General features: G+C 23.1%; 1 protein-coding gene and 1 long non-coding RNA gene across 2 annotated transcripts; both read right to left on the bottom strand.

Moving 5' to 3' along the window:
* Positions 1-390: 390 nt before the first annotated feature.
* LOC135929951 (uncharacterized) lies at positions 391-14,159 on the bottom strand. The gene is made up of 23 exons (XM_065466709.1): positions 14,130-14,159; positions 14,060-14,080; positions 9,657-9,689; positions 9,568-9,588; positions 7,515-7,550; positions 7,283-7,306; positions 4,952-4,972; positions 4,295-4,327; positions 4,213-4,236; positions 4,121-4,147; positions 4,003-4,026; positions 3,916-3,948; positions 3,827-3,850; positions 3,751-3,783; positions 3,678-3,698; positions 1,335-1,364; positions 1,257-1,271; positions 1,180-1,197; positions 1,016-1,048; positions 878-901; positions 787-819; positions 703-735; positions 391-498 (listed from the first exon to the last, which is right to left on the bottom strand). Coding segments are annotated over exons 2-23 (579 nt in total). The 5' UTR covers positions 14,061-14,080; positions 14,130-14,159; the 3' UTR covers positions 391-460.
* A 468-nt stretch (positions 14,160-14,627) lies between these two features.
* LOC135929433 (uncharacterized) lies at positions 14,628-16,306 on the bottom strand. Its single transcript, XR_010572595.1, has 4 exons — positions 16,289-16,306; positions 16,120-16,143; positions 14,719-14,766; positions 14,628-14,660 (listed from the first exon to the last, which is right to left on the bottom strand). It is a non-coding gene; the product is annotated as an uncharacterized LOC135929433 (long non-coding RNA).
* Positions 16,307-20,483: the final 4,177 nt, after the last annotated feature.

Raw genomic sequence — 20,483 nt, 5'->3', positions numbered from 1 at the left:
ATAAGTCTAGACTGGGCAAAGGATATATTTAGGTTTCAAATTCTTCAAAGTTACTTAACTCTTAGTTCCTTTCTTTTCAGTGTTACCTCTATATAAAGATTGATTGTATCATATTTTGACATTTTATTTATTCCTTGTCACCTAAGCAACTCTCTCTGAGAGTTAAAGACGAATCATTTTTTTAAATGATATAAATATAGATTCAATCCCACTATTTATCCGGTATAATTATTAAATAATTTTTCACATTTAGAAATCCCCCTCACTCTTTCTAATTACGATTATATTCAATCAAAACAAAATACACTTGATAACCTGTTTTATAAATTTTATTAAATAATCAATCCCATAAACTATATTGGAATAATGATTTATAATTAATTGCAAAACCCAAGTCATATAACGAAAAAGATTTTATATAATTATAAAAAATACATGCAAATGTAAAATTGTTGAAAATTTAATTCTTCTTCTCTTGGGCTAAATTGACTTTTGTTCCTTTATTATAAATACATATTGATAATATATATTTTGTAAATCTTAGTATAAGTTTTGAAATAATTACTATTTATTGAAAGAAATTAAAAATAAATTTATTATATTTTAATAGTGATTTTAAAATGCATAAATCCACCTAATTTTATGACAAAATATTGAAATTAAATGATGAATTATACGAAAACATTTATTATATTTGTATACCATTATGCTTTATAGTATAATAAGGTTTCAATACTAAAATAAAATATATTAGAATAAATATAATTCATTATAAATTTATTATACCTATATGGGTTCTAATTAAAACAAAGTCCGAGACTGAAATAATTTTTTTTTAAATTGATTAGTGATAAAGATCTTAAATTATATTGTATACCAGGCACACTGATATTTTTGTTATCTAAAATATAAAAATGAATTGTAATATTTAATATAATAGTTATGTAAAAATATTAACTAATTTTTTAAATCTTAATTTGAACAGTTAATTAAATAAATATAATTTTCTTTTTACCGAAAGATAATATTAAGATTCCATTTACAGGTTCTAGATTTGATTAATGAAATATATAAATCTTAAATTATGCCTGGATGATAACAAAACTATTTATTTGATGTTGTTTTTTAATGATTAAATAAAATTTGGATATCAGTTTTAATAAAAAAAATTATATATACCTAGTAGTCTTTCTAACTCTTTTTTATTTTTCAAATTAAATTTTTTTATATTAACTTATTTTAACATTATAAATTACCGATGAAGCCTCCTCCTATCACAATTTACATAAATAATTTTTCGAATGAATAAATATAAGATGAAGTTAAAATTATACCTGAGGTAAAATCCAATTTTTTTTCAGTTACTATATATAAAATAGTTAAAGACAATATATCGTTTATTATCTGTAACTTAAAAAATAAGGAGAGGTCTAAAAAGCAGTATACCTAGTATACGATCATTAGCACGATCGTATCTGTAGGTCATAGTAAAAGACATAGATAACTAAAAACAAAACTTCAATAGGATGCCAAAGGAAATGGTATTGAAATTTGTAAAGGCCCACTATATTCTTAAGAGATTACATGAATCTGCCTAATATGGTTAGTGACAATGTTTATTATGAGTAGCATGCAGGCAAAGAAAATACATAAAAAAATTTAGATGTCTAATATTAATATCATATCGATGCGTAAATGGAGGGGAAGTAGAATATGGAAATAAAACAAATATAATTTTTTTTTTTGGATATTTGGTAATAGGCAGGCAATGATGATAGAAAATAAAATAAAACAAGGATATACCTGGCGTGATAAAAGGAGAACGAACATGCCTATGAGGTCGAAGTAGATGAAAAGATAAAAAAAAACATGCCAATCAAAGATGAATGAATTAGATATACCAAATATCCTGTAAAGATTTAAATCTGGAAGAAATAAGCTTGGAAGAGAAAAATAGAGGAATTATAATAGCCAAATAAATTTCAAAAAGAATATAAAGTAAATTTGAATAGAAAATATGGATAAAGTGAATTTTAATGGAAAATATAAAATTTATTTCTAAAGATATTCAAATTCAGAGTTTGATATTTAGATGTTAGCATCAATGTGCTATTTTCGGAGTGGTAGTGGTTATTTCGGTAATGTATTCTATTTTATAAATTAATAAATTTATTATTCATTTGTTACAAATTAATTTTTATTATTTATAAAATTTTTATATTTCATAGATTTTGTTAGTTATATTATTTAAATTTTAAGATGGTTAAACTTTTATATTATTTTATTTAATATATTTTTCTGAGATAATTTTTATAATGTATTATTATTTTTTAAATATTTTTTTTGAGGTTTATTTTGATGTATATTATTTTTTAAGTATATTTTTTGAGATAATATATTTAAATAGTTATATTATTTTATATTTTTTTGATATGATTTATTTTAATATGTTATATTATTTTTTTATATTTTTTTGAGATGATTTATTCTAATGTGCTATATTATTTTTTAAATATATTTTTTTGCGCAAGGTCTATAAGAGGTTGCATGATACGAAAGGATAAAAAATAATATAGAAAATAAAAACATCAAAAGTTTAAGTGTTAGCTTTTTCCCACAGAATGTTATCGCAACTTTTTGAACCGAAAACCTAAACAAATATATTAAAAAACATATTTGTCATTTACTACATCCAATACTGAGAAGCCGCCAACAGAGTTAAACCCTTCTCGGTAGGTAAAACTTCAGTGTAAATTTCTATATGTATTTTCTCATCTGTTTTGTCATATCTGTATCTTTGTAATTACCAGCGATCTGAATCGAAACGAATATCGGGGTTTAGTTTTAAGAAAAACAAAATAAAAACAAGAAAAAAAATACGAATAATAACAATGCCACCAAATTTAAAAAAAACAAAAATTGGGTGTTTTAAAAAGATTTTTATCCTAAGAAACAATTAACTATCAAAATTAAGTCAACCCAGGACACGATCTAAGCTGAAAAATATTTAAATGTATATAAAATAGTGATATACTAATGGTTATAAAAATTATATTAAATGTTATCAATATACTAATAACTTTCATATAATTTTATAATCATAAAATCATGAGGTTCGAGGTTCAAAAGCAATATAGCGGTTCCGTTTCATTTAACATCAGGTTCGTTTCAGATTCTATAAAAAATACCGGTTTTACGGCCCTGTTTAGGTTTGGTTTGAATACCTGATACTTACTGACAATTTAGTTTTGAAAAATACTTAAGAAAATAAATAGAATAAAAATATAATTTTAAAAATTCCATTTTTTAAAAATTGTATTTATATAAATCATGATCAAATATAATATAATTTAATTAAAAATTTAATTTAAAAATTAATATTGTAAAATTAAATTAAAACCGCAAATTATAACAATGAATAAAAAAATTAAAATGTTCTTAAAATCTCCATTTTTTGTTATTATAATCAACAAATTTGTCATTAATCATTTTCTTTAACATTATTTTATAGCCTTTCGCTTACAGACCTTGCGGAAATTTAATGGTTATTAAAATATGTTTTTAAATTATTATATTGCAACGAATTTTTAGAAAGATAAAAATTTTTATGGATATGATTTAGACTATTTATAAATATTATTTAGGATATATAATTTCCTTCACATATAATCTCTTACATTTGGGCTTCTTTTCTTGTTCTGTTTTAGAAAAATATTTACTTCAGAATAAATTTTTATATTTTTATATTACCTAGATTAAGAGTGAGGTTTCCGTTTACCACTTCTAGAATATTAAATTATATTGCAAAATCTGTCTATAAATTTACTTATCCCAATCCACATATTTGGACCTTAATATTTAATATTTTTAAAGTAACATTGAGTTCAATATTTATTAAATGGTAAAATAATATACTTTCGATGAAATACTCTACAACATTTAAGTACTCTATAATAAATATATATTATATTCAAATGCATATTTCTAAAAAAATATATATACTATTTAAGATGGATGGAATATTTTCTATATTTATAAAAAGAAGGTGTAGAGAATTATTAGTTCAATGTTATTAAATACACACATAATCTACAATTTTTTAATTAATTTATTGATAAACCTAATGTGGTTTTTATAATATCGCCATCTATAAATAAAGAATATATTTAATTGCAATGATAAATTTAATATCTTTTAATTTAATAAATATACTTTCTTTTCTGCAAGTGATATTGACTAAAATAAATATTTAAATTTAAAAATATTTATATCATTCGTTAAAATAATAGCTTACCTGAATCTCTTTCACAAATCATTATATTTTTAACTAAATAAAGGTATTTTGATGAAAAATAATTAATTAACATGATGATATTGATTCATTATTTAAAACTGATAGAACTTAATAATATTTGGCCTACGTCTTCGATAACTTTAAAATTGCGAAATTATGTATATTTACGAATTTTTTTATATTTTGCTAGCAATATAATAATCGGGAAAATTAAAGTTGTAAATAAATTTCTGCTGTTAGGTTAAAAATTTGAAATCTAAAAATATTAATTTATTTATTATTATTTTGCTACAATATATTAATCGGGAAAATATATGTTTTAAATAAGTTTTTCTGCTGGTAGGTTGAAAATCTAATATTAATTTTTATAAATTCATTTTTGTAAAGATTTTTAATCAATTTTTCTCATCTCAGAAAAATTTCTTAACATTTTATTTCCGATAAGAAATTATACCTTTTGAACAAAATTTTTACTTTTTTAATTTATTAAAATTTGGCCCATTTGAATTCGAAAAGGAATGCTAGGAACAAAATTTCTTTTATAAAAAATTCTCAGAAATTTAATAGACATATTATGTGATATCTATCATTTTAACAAACAAAAATATTTAGTTTCAACTTTTCAAATTTAAAAAATAAATAAAAATATATATTTACTTAGATCTCTCATGTCCACACCTGATAAAATAAATAAATATCTGAAATTACTTTAATTATATTCTTAAGTTATAATAAGAATCTTATATTTAATAAAATTGGCATCTATTTTTTTAGTCTATAGCTGATAAAATGATATAGAAGCCAATGGAAGTAGTAAATAAATATTTTTATGCAAAAATACAAATGCGGCCTTTTATTTATATAGATCTAGGTTTTTTTAAAACTTCAATTGTTTTTTGATTGAGGCAATAAAATGGTTTTAAAAAGAAAGTCTATATATTTTTTTTAAGAAATCATTTTTTATTTAAAAAAAAATATATATATTAACATATAAAATTATATTAAATAACACATGAAAAATATTTGAAAAATGAACAAATATTTTATTAAAAGGTAAAAAAAAATTTATATATATAAAGGAGAATGCTAAGTTGAGACAATAGGTGTATTTATTTTGTTGTGTTTATTAATATCTGATATGAGTTTACAATCTAGCGTATGGCCACAAGTTTGCGACCTGATTACATTTGTTTCAAGTGGTTTAAACGTGGTATACCCAGGCGCAAACCGAAAAGTTGCGTTTAATTTTTTAAGATACTGGGGTAGGAATCAAGCCATTAGATGAAGAAATGAGGACAATTTAATTCAGATCTCACCTAAGCCTATAGATTTGCAAGAAGAGTTGCCTGAAACCAGGAGTTAGAATATTTAATAACTATTACATTATTTTAAAAATGTTTGTTCGTAGTCTAAAGAGTTTCAAATGCGAAACCACCAAGGCTTTTAAGCATTAATAAATATGTGAAATTAAAAGAGTATTTTTGAGAATAAAATAAGCTTGATTGATCGGTAATTTACTTAAAACTGGTAGTATGAGGAATAATGATTGTAGATGATTATTTAAAAATTTGAAAAATCCTTCTGTACCTCATGAGACTCCTAATATAATAAAATATTTATATGTTGCTTAATATTTTTATTGATAATTTTTTTATTTTATTTTTTTTTTCTGGTCATGGTTAGTTTATTTGAATATTTACTAATATAATATGTTGTTAATATGTAGTAGCAAATAATTTTGCATATATTCTTTACTGAGCTTTTTTCTGTTGATAGATTGATATAAAATAGGATGGTTTAGAATATTTATATTTTAAATAATTTTTTCATAAATTTTTTTATAATATATTAATTTTATTCAAACTTAAGATGTTATCAAATTCTTATTTTATATAGATAAACGATTGTGTGACATACTATTGATTATATTGTAACAAGATAACAATTGAAAAGAGAGTTTTTTTATTGTGAAATTTAAATTACAATAACTGGAAAAATCAATTAGCTCTGTCCTGACGTCAAAGCGGAGATAGCATTATCATAATATTTTAAGAGAATCAGATTCCAAAATTTAAAAAAAATTTAAGCAAAAATATAAAAAAATATATAATTGGTTAATTATGATAAAATTATTGAATTTAATGTAATAAATTAGAAAAATATGGACATAAATATATTTTAAAAAGCTAATCCTTTTTTATAAGTGTTTAAAAACAAAGGTAAGGGTTAAGGTCCACCGGCATATATAAAGTGGATTCAGGAGCCAATGCTTTTTACTAAAGAAAAAAACATTGTGTAAAACTAATAAATCCGGAATTATTGGCTATACAAGGAGAGGGAATAAGATATAATTTGGTATATAAATGCATAATAAAATCTGTTAAGTAGACCAGGGACTCTACCTGTGATAGATCAATATAAGTAAATACCCTTGTTTGCATTACCTCAAAAGTTAAGATCATTTATTTTGGTATTTTATAGATAAGTTCACTTCCTTTTTCAATAAGAGCATTAAACACCATTCCATTACGCTCTAATCACCTAAAAATATTTGGATATGGTTTTGTTGGGGAAAATATTTTAATGCGGTCGCAAGATATAAAAATTCAAATGCCACATATATTTGAATCATACTACATTATAAAAGTTTTATAAGGAAAGTCATCAGGAGTAATGATTTAAATAAGACTTCATAGAATTTTACATAAATATCAAAAAGTGAAGGAAGATGTGTCTAAAAAAAATCTTATCAGGACATTTAAAAAGTTATTTATAATAAAAATGTTTATATATTTTAATTAAATACCATTCTGTTGTAGAAGATATTCTTTAATTTCTAAAAATAATTTATTTTTTGGAATTATTCTAGGATGCAAGTATTAATTTTAATTTACTTGTTAAATCACTCTTAACAACTATATATTTTGAGACTAAAATAATATTATAATTAAGGAATTATTTATTAAGAATCCATTTATAATTTTGTACTTTGTTCACGAAAGGTTTTGTTTCCTAAAAAAAGAATTTTATATTATAATTGCTATTGACATTTAAGTTTGAATTTAGGTGTATAAACCTATCGTTGTAATCATTTTACATGAGAGAAAATATTATATAAAAGCCTATACGTGTCAACAACTAAGGTTAATATTTTATATTTAGAATTATATATTGCCTATAGTAATTAAATTTAAAAAAATATTAATGTATAAATTATTACCTATCTGTATTACTATGTTGCCGTTTATAATAGGTCCTAGATTTAATAAATTTACATACATATTAGTATCTACTAAGACTTGTAATAAATTTAAATGATAGGTAGGCATTAATGAAGACATGAGAGAGATAGAGGGTTGGGGATATCCCCTATGAAAAATATTATAGGGTTAATTGATTAGTTTTTTAAAAACATATATATATCTAGAAGAAAGGTGGAGTTGAGGTTCCATTTGGTAAAATAATGGGGTAAAATTTTATTTAATTATATTTTTTAATTTTAACATTGATTAACCCACATCCCCCACCTTAGAAATATTAATTTGTTTCTTTTATAAAAACTCTTTGGTATTCTTACATTTAAAATGTAAAGTATTCTGAACTATGAATATATTATTCTAATAAAAAAAGTTTTTCAAAAGACACTATAATTTAAAATTATCAAGGATTAAGTATTCTGTATTTTGAAAGTGCTTCTTATATTAGAATTAGACATTTTCTATTTCCATGTGTAGAGGCACATTTAATATTAATTTGAATTTATTAATCAATAGCTTTGCTTGAGGATAAAATTAATCTATTGTAATTGTTTATTTTCACAATAATTAATCCCTCTTTTTAGTATAACATTTTTCAAAGAAGCCATTAATTTATTAATACTTGTTTATACGAACAACAGCTATTATTAATTTATTTTTTATTATAAGTTTTTATTGCCTCTAAATTTGGGTTCTATATTGATTTATGATGCTAATTTTGAAATTGTTTTATTTTGCTATAAATTTTCTTTAATCTATCAAATGAATCATCAAACATAAATATACACCAATTAAGTGATACTTAATAACTTAATAGGCTTCCAACTTAATGTGGGCTAGGCAAATTTTATGCATAAGTCTGCGTTTTAAGGTGATTCAGATTCATGTCAGACTTTAAAAAAAACTAATAGAATTAGATTTTATCTATAATACTTCTATATTTACATAAATAGAAAACAACAAATAATATCAAATAAAGATAGTATTATCATGATATTCAAAACATTCTGAATAATAATGTATTTAGATATATTTAAATCACTATTTAAAATCTGATATTAAGATACAGGTAGCGTAATTTTTGTTGATTTTATTTAACTTTAAACTAGGTTTCTATATTGGCAAAAATTATGGGCGAATCAATGAATACTAGCAGAAATCAAATATAGGCACCTAGATATTCGATCTATAATTTTATTGATATTAATATAATGCTATTTTGCCTTATTTTGCAGCTAAATTTGTTAAAAAAACAATCTAACCATAAAATCACTTAGATGTACTAAATACACACTAATTGTTGATATGAATTAATACTTTCAAAAATTTCGCCTAAAAACGGGAGCAATCATAGTTTTTATTTGTTTATTTTTTTTTGGTTGGCTAAATGGATTGAAGATTTAATAAGCAAGACACTTAAATTGTATAATGCCAATTTTGTAATTTATTCCTATATCGCTAAATATTATCTTTTTTTATACACTAAAAGCATTAAAATAACTAAAAAGTATAAATATTTTTTCAGAATTTTAATTTTTAAATTTAAAAAATTGAAGGAAATATGTACATCTTTAAAAGTATTTTATAGATATTATAACTTTATGTCATAATCTATTAAATATAGCAAACAATGATATACAGGCAATTTTCCTGAATATATTTTAAAATTAAAAACAAAGACTAAGTCGAGTTAGGACGCAACCCAAGAAAAAAATTAGAATAAGTGCTCTCATTTATTCGTAAGATTACTCAAAGTGTTGTCAATATTTTTTATTTTGGTTATAGGCACGTAAATATACATAGATTTTACAATTTATGTTTTCAATTGTTCGACCAACCTCAAGGATATGAAGATAAAAAGATAGTATACATTATTAAAAAAATTAATAACTAAGAGAAAAGATTAAATAAATATTTCTTAAACGTGATCCAATCGAAGGCCGAAAAAATATGTCAATGCTGATAAGCAATTGTGGGATTTGATTAGATTTTAAAAATCATATATTTATTACATACCCAGTCGTTTAAGTAACATCACTAAATCGCAATAAATTTTAAAAAAATAATTATTTAATTTTTTGAATATATTATTAAAATTAATCTACTTGTAGTACGACCTTGACCTGATGCTTCTTTCACTATATATTAGTTTTTTCATATTAGATAAACATTTATCACATATAATAAAGTTGATTTTAAAATATATCATCGAATTTAAAATTATAATACCAGTATATATTTATGATAAACTTATATAAACTATAAAATTGTAGTAATTTCATAATATTTTATGATATCTTTTAATTATTCTTGCAATTAGGCCTATTCAAAAAAGTTCAAATATTTATTCTAATAAATACGAATACGAATAATGTGAATTATTTGTCTTATACGAATATTTATTTATTCGATTCGAATAATTCTAATATTCCGAATATTTATAGTTTTTAATAAATCTAACATTTGTCATTTATATTAAATAACCTCCCGATCTGACATAAGGGTATTATAAAAAGATTAACACAAATTTAAAAATCTCTTTAAGTAAAATTGAAGCAATATTTAAAATTTTATTTTTCCTATTTTGAATCTCTTAATAAATTATATAAAAAAATTGCACAAAACAAAAGTATATAAAAATATAATACATCTCAATAAATTATTATTAACTAACCTAATTATGATAGAGGAGAATGCTTCTGATGAAATAGTTATACTTGTGTTAAAGTTGACAAAATTTCCTTACAATAAAAACGATTTTATAGGAACTATATCAAATCAATATAGGCTGTCAAAAGCTGTTTGCAATCATCTCAAGAACATTATAAAAAGTAAATTCAAAACAACATCTTCTCTTATTAATCATCATAATAGGTTCCATTCACACCCAGTAAAAATATAATAAAAATGACAATTTTTAAAGCCTACATTACTAATTTCTTTAGCTAAAAAATTAATTTTAAAGATTGCTACAGTTATTTATAAATAATAAATACCTTTTAAAACTTTTAAGATTTTATAAGTGATCTTGATTGTTCTGTAAAATTAATCTGCTCCAATACTCTTAAATTACATATATAATACATTTTCAGAAAAAGAACAGTTGGCCAAGGAAATAATATTCAAAAATAAAAGGAATAATTTCACCTGGCATCTAGACTAGCTCAATCCAAGTTAACTGACAAGGTATTTAATATACCCCAATTTAACGGAATATGATTTTAATTTATAAGCTGATAATTTTAACCACCAAATAAATAAAGGTGTCAATAAAACACATTAGAATTTCTTTTTAAACAAAATAATATTTAATTGAGAGAAATATCTGAGTGAGCAATGAGCAAAGAGTGATACCGACCCGTTAAATGTGGTGGGAGGCAAATGCATATTAAATCCCCACCCGCAAAAATGTCGAGGAATTATCTATCCATGCAAGAACTTCAACTGTTTGTGAAAGACTTTTCTTAGTTGGAAATAATTTTTTGTCAAATAAGGAAGAAAATATAAGAAAAACTTTTTGCCTTAAAAATAGGCTTAGAATTATAAATTAAATTAATATAATTTTGTTAATAATTTGATTACATATTTTTTAATCATAAGATTATTATAAAATTTTTTATGTTTGATATTAAATTTATGATAAAAAAATTGTAAATATATTTGAGTATGATATATTTTTTTTACAAAATTTTATTTCTATTATTAGAATAATTCGAATCGAATACAAATAGTAGATTTTATTATTCGTACGAATTCGAATTCGTTTTTGAATAGGCCTACTAGCAATGTATCATAATCCAATTTATTAAATTAAACACAACACTCTGATTATATTCTATCTTGTGATGCCTCTCCCAAAATAAATTTGGTTAAAATGGATATCAGATATTTTTTTTATAAAGATCGATAAATATGAAGTAAACACAAAGAAATTTAATTTTTACCCATAAAAGCTTTTAAAGTTACAATGGAGTAAAATAATAAATTTTAAAAATTTACTCAGCATGAGATAAAATTATAAAATATTAATCTTCTATAATTTATTAAAAGTAAAACATTTAATTTTATAAATTGGTAAACCATCATAATAGTCAATGTTGATAAATTTAATTTAATTTTTTTATTTGTTTAATATTAAATTAATTAAGCATTAAATAATGTCCAATAAGTTTCCCATATGCTCATAAAAATTTAAAATGCAAATTAAAATTTTAACAAGTCAAAGTAACTCTTTAAATATTTACTAATAAATAAAAATTACTAAGATTTTATTTGAATCTAAATTATAAATTAATCTCAATTTTATGTTTAAAAATATTGACAATAATGGTAATTAATATCTTTTAAATTTTAAATAAGTGTTAAGACCTGGGGCTAGTTTTGACGGGGTGCATTAATTTTTAAGCAAGAATTCTTTTAAATAAGAAAAATCCACCTATTTTTATAAGAAGAAGCCACGAGTTTTTCTAGGGTCACGAATACTATGAAGATTATTTTTTATATTCTTACACTGGAATTTAAATTAATTAACTAAATAAACAAACTGAAGGTTAAATGTTTAATCTTGAGTTATTTATCTAGTTTTCAAACTTTCAGCTTATGAATGAAACATACCGTTATCTACTTTTAATCAGATAAGAATTAATGCAATGAATTTAGGAAATTAGAAACCTTTGAATAAAAATACTATGAAAAGTCAACTGCATTAAGATATAAATATACAAGACAAGAAATTCCTAATATAGCAAATCCTCGGCGTAGCTTAAATTTACAATTCATTAATCGATTATAAAATACGTATATTAATTTATCATGTATTGACTTCGCATCATTTTAGATTGGTATATATTTTAACAAGATAGATAAATCTCGGTTAATAAACTATGAATCAATAATAAAAAAAGATGACTTTTTTATTGCTCTAAATTTAAGAATAATAGCCTTGATTGATAGAAGATAAAACAGTAAAAACTTCCTAAAATGCCATAAAAAAAGATTGAAGGTGCGTTAAAGTTTAAAGGTTGATATATATTTATGTATTTTATAATTAAAAAATATCATTTTTTATTTGTTTTGAATAAAAAATAATTTTAATTAAATGAATTATGATTTGGTACTATAAAAATAATTGAATTCAGTAAATATATTATGAGTACTCAAATCTCTAATCTTCCTTTTTAGGGATAGGCAAAATAAACGCCAAAATCCAGGGCAGTCTAAAATGCTTTGTTCAACCACCTTTCCTGTCGTAAGTTAACGTTTAATCTTGCTAAAATGTATTGTAACATTAATTTTTCTCCATGACTTAGATTTAATTACCATAAGTAAAAATTATTTACATGGAATTATTTTAGGCCTTTAAACTTTATTTACATTAATTAATGCTTGAGACCTAAAATCATACATTTGAACATCTCGTTGTTTAGTATATCATTGTTATTGTGTAAAATGTATAGTGAATGAACTATCTATTTTATTATTCCACAGGTAATTCGAGATTTCTTAGGTTGTTTGAGCCAATGGTATATGTTAGGATGTATTGAGGCTTGTAAATCCCCATGTGGCGGATTGCATTTTGAACATCTATATTTTATGATATACATTAGGATTATTATCATATCCCTTGCTTCTAATAGAATCAAAATATTGTAATAATTTTATTGACTATTACTCTTCAATTTGTATCCCTATGAGCTTCCAAAGTGTTATTCGTTATATCTGTGCTCTTTCCGGGTCAGCTCATGGCTTATTCTATTATTAAATTATTATCAAACTATAGTCGCGTAATGGTTTCAGAGGTCATAAACCAAAGTAGGTTAATTTCTTAGCATCATGTCTATTGTAGCTTTCTCAAAATTTTAACCTTAGACTAAACTGGAGAACAAACTTCTGCATGCACTGGATTGAATTATAAAATAATAAATAGAAATTTTTCCTAAAATTATTATTAATGTTTCTTTATCTTTTATGATACTCCATTAAGCTAATTTTTATATTTCCTAACCTTTGTAAATCAGAAATGTTTTATAACCATTTAAGTCCATTAATTGATTTAAATTCTCTAAATAATGTTCAAAATTCATTTTGTCTTCATTTTAGAAATATGGTAATTTAATCTACAAATGGAAATAAGATTAGCTCTATCTTATCACAGTTTATCATCTTCTAATACACATTTATTTTTATTCACATGTAAATATATTTATTATGTGTTCCACAAATGAGTAAGTATATTGAAATATCCTAAATGTTGACATATATCTAAATACAAATAATATAACAGTAAATCTGTTATTAATATATATATACTATGGAGCTTTATAATTGTATATTTAATCTAATATTTATTTTGCTATTAATATCTTTGTAATTATTGTAAATAACAAAAGGCAACAAAATATATCATTACAATTATAGAAAAATTTATGAAAATATAATATTAAAAGAAAGAAAGTATTAACGTATAATCTATTTATATATAAAATTTGATTTATATATCGTATTTTACTTGTGAGTCTATTTTCTTGTTCTATTTAAAAAATATATGCTATAGATAACTTCTTAAAATGTTAGTATACCTATGTTAATAGTGAGCTTTTTATTTCCCAATCCTAATGTTTTTAAAACATGTTACATAAATAATTATCATTTCTATTTTTACTTATTCCCATTGTGAAATCAGAATCTTAAGTAATATTTAAATATAGGAAATATCAAAAGTTATTATGAAAATAATATACCTTGGATAGAAATTTCGGTATAATTTAAGTAATCTAAAAGAAATATAAATATTTTATAATAATTTTTTTAAAGTATAAGAGCTACCATTTACAACGCTGCTTAAGTTTCCTATAAAATTTTTAATAAAAATATAAAGTAAATAATAAGGGATATCATATTATGGAAGCTTTATTAATTGCAGATATTGTGCAAAAATTATGCAACATATACGCCAACTATTAGTTGTTATAATTAATTAATAAACCTTTTTTGATTAAGATATCGCCATCTACAAATAAATTATATAGTGAATTATTTGCAATACAATAATTTAATAGGGTTTTTAAAATAAATACTTTCCGCTTTGCAAATGGTATTGGTTGAAATAGCTATTTTAAATTAGTAAAATGTTTTATATGAATTAAATATAAATTAAAAGTAGCTTACGCGTTAAGAAATAAGGTTTTTTTCTCAGACAAATTATCATATTTGATTCTAAAATGGGTTTTATAATTTAATAAATAAAATTTTTAACAAATTATCTATAACTAAAATAGTATCTCCCATATAAATTAACAAAACCATATTTGTAATTTAAATAATTATGAATTTATATATTAATAAATATTAAGTTTACTAAATATCAAAAACTGAAGTTGGTATGGGCAGATATGATCAATTTATATATTCTTTACTTTAACAAGATTAATTTTTTAAATCAAAATATTTTAGTTCTAAATTACAGCTCTATTGATAATCTATATTCTGGAATCAAAGTTCTAGTAATAGTTATAAAATACTAGTTTTGAAGGAAGGCGATTTTACGCGGTCTTGACTGACTATATCTTTAGTGTTATTAAACGTCAAACCAAAATCTTAGCAAAAAATATTATGCAAGCCTAGAGATTTTTCTCATAAATGCAGAAAGGTTTGGACAACTATTAACATAATACTTGATATTATTATTTTGGCTAAAATACTAATTTAAATCAAGCCAATTACAACATACATCAAATACATTTTTTAATACCTAATATATAAAATTTAATTATAATATCTATATTTTATATTTATTCAGAAGTCAGTAAAACAACAACCGAATGCAAAATAAAATATACTAAATCTCATATTATTTTAATATTGTCTTAAAATTAAAATACTACTATTACATGTAGATAAATTTCTTTGAGCCATTCTTACACAATAGTATAACAAGGAAAGAAGTCTAAACTGTTAATAATTTTACTAAACAATATTAAGATCTAAAATAAATGTAGCATCATAGTAGTTATTTAATGATTTTTATCATATAATCAAAAAGTCAAAAGGGCGATGACTAGATCAAAAATTTTAAATAAAAAAATTAATTTTTAATGGGAATCTTAAAATACCAATGTTTTAAAATTAGAATTAAATCGTAATAACTTACATCTAAAAATTTTATAAAAGAAGAGGGATTCTATGTTGTAAAAATTATCAGATCTGGCAAAAAAAATACACATTTTTAAATTGGTTCGGTTTTATAAAAGAAACAAAACAGCATATCTAGGGTAAAAAGAAAAAAAAGAAGTTATTGTTTATACCAAAGACATATCTGGCAAGGAACTTTAGAAAATTACCCATTTAAAATAATGGTTCATTCACTATATAAACTTCCCACATTTTTTATAGAATTCAAATTAATTAAAAAAAAATTGATTTCTAATTTGTAATTTTTATATTTTTTAAACTATGCTCGGATATCTAAAATACAGGTTTATATTAAATTTATCAAAATTTTGATTATATTTATTTATAAGCTTATCTTAGCGAATTTATATTTTAAATAAAATATCATAAGTTTGATACTGTGATCCACAGATTCGCCCAATACTAGTAAACAAAAAATATAATATATAAATTTGAACCATTTACAGTGGATAATATATAATAGTATTAACGGATACGGATATGCTTTTAAAATCAATAAATCTACCACTATAGCACTAATGATACAAAAAAATCTAATATTATTTACTCGGATCAGCTTCTAAGTCTAAAATAGATGTTAAAATAAAAATAAAATTTGTGTTTTAAGTATAACCAGAAAAAGATACTTGTATTTATTTTTTAGCTTAATTTTAAGCATTATTTCTTATTAGTATATTTTAAATATTCTTTTTCATATATTTTTAATTAAAAACATAGATCTCTTTATATAAATATTGCTAATTTTTATAAATATTGATTGATATAGATAGTGTAATATAGTTTCGCAGCTCAAATATGCCTCTTTGGAAAATACGTAATTCTTTTATTAAATTTTAGTTTTCATTAAGGGAACTATTTATATTTTTGTATTATTCATACGTTTTATATCTGATTTATTATTACAATTCAAAAAATTTCAAATTACGAGATATAATTTTTTTTGAAAATATTGTGTAACGTTTACAGTGGTGCTCGTGACGCAGATCGGAAGATTTGGAGTGATTAAGTTTTAAAGGTAAAACAAAATTTTTGTTGATATATATTTTATCTGATAAATTTTTGACAACGCAGTAGTACTATCCGGTGTTAGCTGTTTATGTTAAAAAAGTATCAGACTTGGAAGTAGTCTAAAAGATGTTTTAGATTAAATCAAGGAAATGGTTTGGAGAGGTCCGAGAAAATCCTCCAAGAAGTAAAAGAAATGAATGAAGTCATCAATGCGTTGATGAGGTTGAGCAGAAATTCCGTGAAGTGCCATACACGTGAACAAAATAGAATAATGGTAAAGATAGTTACAGAAAAATAATTGAGTGTCAGTAAACAAATGTTTAGAGATTATCATTTATAATCGTTGCGGGTGGAGGGGACACAAAAGGGATACTTGCTAATGACGGAGAGATTAAATGGACCATGTACGTGTCCCAGGGTTAAGTTTAAAATTGACCATAGGAATATAGAGATGCTGTTTGACACCGGGGCTAGTATTTCTCTAATGTCTCAGGAGAATTTTTATAAGTATTGGCCTCTGGTTAAACTTAAAAAAGGCTATGTGCGTCATGCAATTTGATGGGTCAGAAGTTGCCGTGTTGGGAAAGGCCAAATTGGGGGTTAATATTAATGATGTAATCTTTTCCCTGCATTTATGGGTGGTGAAGGAAAGTGTGAAAACCATCATGGGGTGGAGTTGGATTGTTCTTGGGTCCCTTGATAATTTTTGGAATATTTTTGCGATACCGGAGGCTACAAATGAGACTAAGAACATGAGGATGGCTTATACTGTTTGAGATAAAATTTAAGAGATAGAAGGGACGGATTCAACTGTAAAAGAAGGGAATTCAACCTGTAATTCTGAGATGCATATACTTTCCACTGAATTAATAGTTGAGGACAACAGTAAAACCCAGGGAGTAACCGGGGTGAAAGGGTAATTATGTACTACATAATATAATTTGGAAAAATTGATGGGAAAAATACTCTTAACAGGCATCTAAAGTGTTCTGTGTTTATGAGGAGTTGCGGGGTAAAAAATAAAGAATAAACGGGAATTAAAATGTAAGTGAACTGTTGGTATCCTTTTTGTTTTGGTTTATTAATTATTACACGGTGGCAGTGAGATGTATTGATAAAATGCAAGTTTATTGGTTTCAATTCTTTCATGTTTGTAATGGAAAAAGTTGGTATTCATTGAGGTTATTAGTTATTAGTCATAAATAAGAGTTGAAATATAATGTAAGATTAAAATGGAAAGTTGATGTATATTATATTGTTAATTGTTAAAAGGGAATCATGTTTTGAGTTAGAGAAACCGTTTTAATATTTTTATTACATATTTGTGATTGCTTTTCATCTTTGTCAGGCCGCAAGAAGAAAGTGAAAATGAAGAAATTTTTGTTGTAATGTGAGATAAGAGCGTGCACGTGTTTTTTTTGTAATTTATATATTTATAATGTTTGTTTCGTAATAAATAAAAATGTATATTGATGAGTTAGTGTACAATGAATTCCTATCTTTGGCCGAGTCTAAAAGGAGAAGATTTTAATTGTTGTTTAGGTGAGAAGGTTTGTTTTTATTTTGTGATTTTTCTCTTTTTATTATATCCTTGTGGAATGCTTTGATCTGAACAAGCCGCAGAAGGAAAAAAATGAAAGATATAGTGCTAATGTGGGATGATACTGTACATGGATTGTGTGTTTTATTTTTTTTTAATCTTTTTCCCCCTTTTTAAATTATATTTTTAATATTCCTTGTTTATTTTTGTTTTCTTTGCCAGGCAGCGAGAAGAGACGTTCCATAATTTAATTAATGTTTATGGAGAGAATATGGCATAATTTGTAATTTGAAAATTATATTTAAAAAAAAGAGAACATAGAATAAATTTTTTTTACTGAATTTACTCCTTCTCCAACCAAGAAAAAAAAAATTTGCGTCGTTTCAAGTATTCAAATCAAGACCACAATCACCTGATGACCATCGATACACAAAATGATCCATGAGACATACATAGGACCTAAATGTAGTATAGATCAAACCTTTGCACGCTATGAAAATGATAGGATGGGGAATTCATATTAGCAGATTACAGTCTAACAAGTATATGATATTCCTATAGCGTAGGACCATGAATATTCAGTATTCTATTGATGTTATGATAATTCATATTAGGCGAGTACTATCCTAACAATTTATATGATGGTGTCCATTTAGCATATTTAGAGGACCTTGAATATTCATTATTCCAGAGATGTTTTTAATAATCAAGAGGCCTAGTAAAAAAAATTTCTCGTATTTGCGTAACATCATCTATTTTATATAGTAAATATGATATATATATTTTTTTAATTTGTCGGCATGCCATTGGCCCATAAAGGAGTGGCATGTCGTATTTTTATATACATTTATATTAATATTATATAATGCCAATCAACCGAAACAAATAAGGTTGATTGGAATATAATTAACATTGAAGAACACGTGATTTTATATTTTCGTTCGAATATAATTGATAACATTATTAAAAATTATTATGAGATTTTTTTTTTCTGATATATTTTGATTATTGAAATTCTTGTAGATTATTTTTGATTTTTTTCTGATATTTTTGATGATTATAAAATTAGTTTTTTTTATATATGATATATTATTATGAAATATTCATATTTTGGGTTTATATTTTGTGTATCGAAATTGTTGAAATTAAATAAAGAAAATTAACATCATCCAATCGTTTCAATTTAATTGCAGAGTAAGTTTAGGAAAGGTTGGAAGTAAGGGGTGTGTAACTCTTACAACTACTATAGTGTTATAATATAAATATTTTATAGATCGTTAAATTGTATTTTATTTTCTCTACAATAATTTTCCATTTAATTTTATTCTTGTAAAAAAATAATATATTAATTTATGAATATTGAAATAAAATAAAATAACTCTTTAATTTCTGACAAATTAGGGTTTACCAACTGCCAAAACCTCTAGAAACTTGTTCATTTATCCCTGTCAGATATGAAAACCCAGATGGTTTTACTGACATTTTTTTCTTGGTTTAAAGAGAGAGACACTTTATTAATTCATGATGTCTCCATTTTCCTCTAAACTAAATATTGACCTGATTATTACAGCCGAAAGAATTTTCACTTTATCTCAATAGTTTCTATTTTAAAATGTTACAATCACCGTGATCCGAGGCAACTATCTTAGTATGAGACCTCTTTCCTTCCCCCTCTTCTTATATGTTTTTTTTAAATATTTTTAATATGTGTTTATATTTGTCTTGTTTTCAATTGTTTACATGTTTTTTTTACATATTATTTTAATGCTATTTTTTAAAATTTAATAAATAAAACATAAAAATATTAAATTCAAAAAATAAAAGAAATAAATTGTTTAGCAAAATTATGACTTATTTTTAGAATTTATATTAACAGATATGTTACTAAATCATAGTTAAGGTTTGTAATATGTTTTAATATTTATTACGTGTAGAGTTCCCTAAAAAATAATATATAATATAATATATAATTTTATATTGCGTAAAAATATATTATTTTTTAATTTGCAATACATAAAACAATGGTGCAGAAATAAACTGAATATCAACTCAGATTTCAATAATTTCTCTATACTAAATACATATATTCCCATCAAAAATTTATGAATATATAATATTTTTTGTTTTTTTACTAAAGAATATATATTTTGTAAAAATTCAATATAGTCCAAATATAAAATATATTATTGACATA

Source organism: Gordionus sp. m RMFG-2023, chromosome 5 (genome assembly GCF_954871325.1).
Source record: "Gordionus sp. m RMFG-2023 chromosome 5, tfGorSpeb1-WG-v2, whole genome shotgun sequence".
NCBI lineage: Eukaryota > Metazoa > Nematomorpha > Gordioida > Chordodea > Parachordodidae > Gordionus > Gordionus sp. m RMFG-2023.
This window is presented reverse-complemented; position numbering and strand designations above follow the sequence as displayed.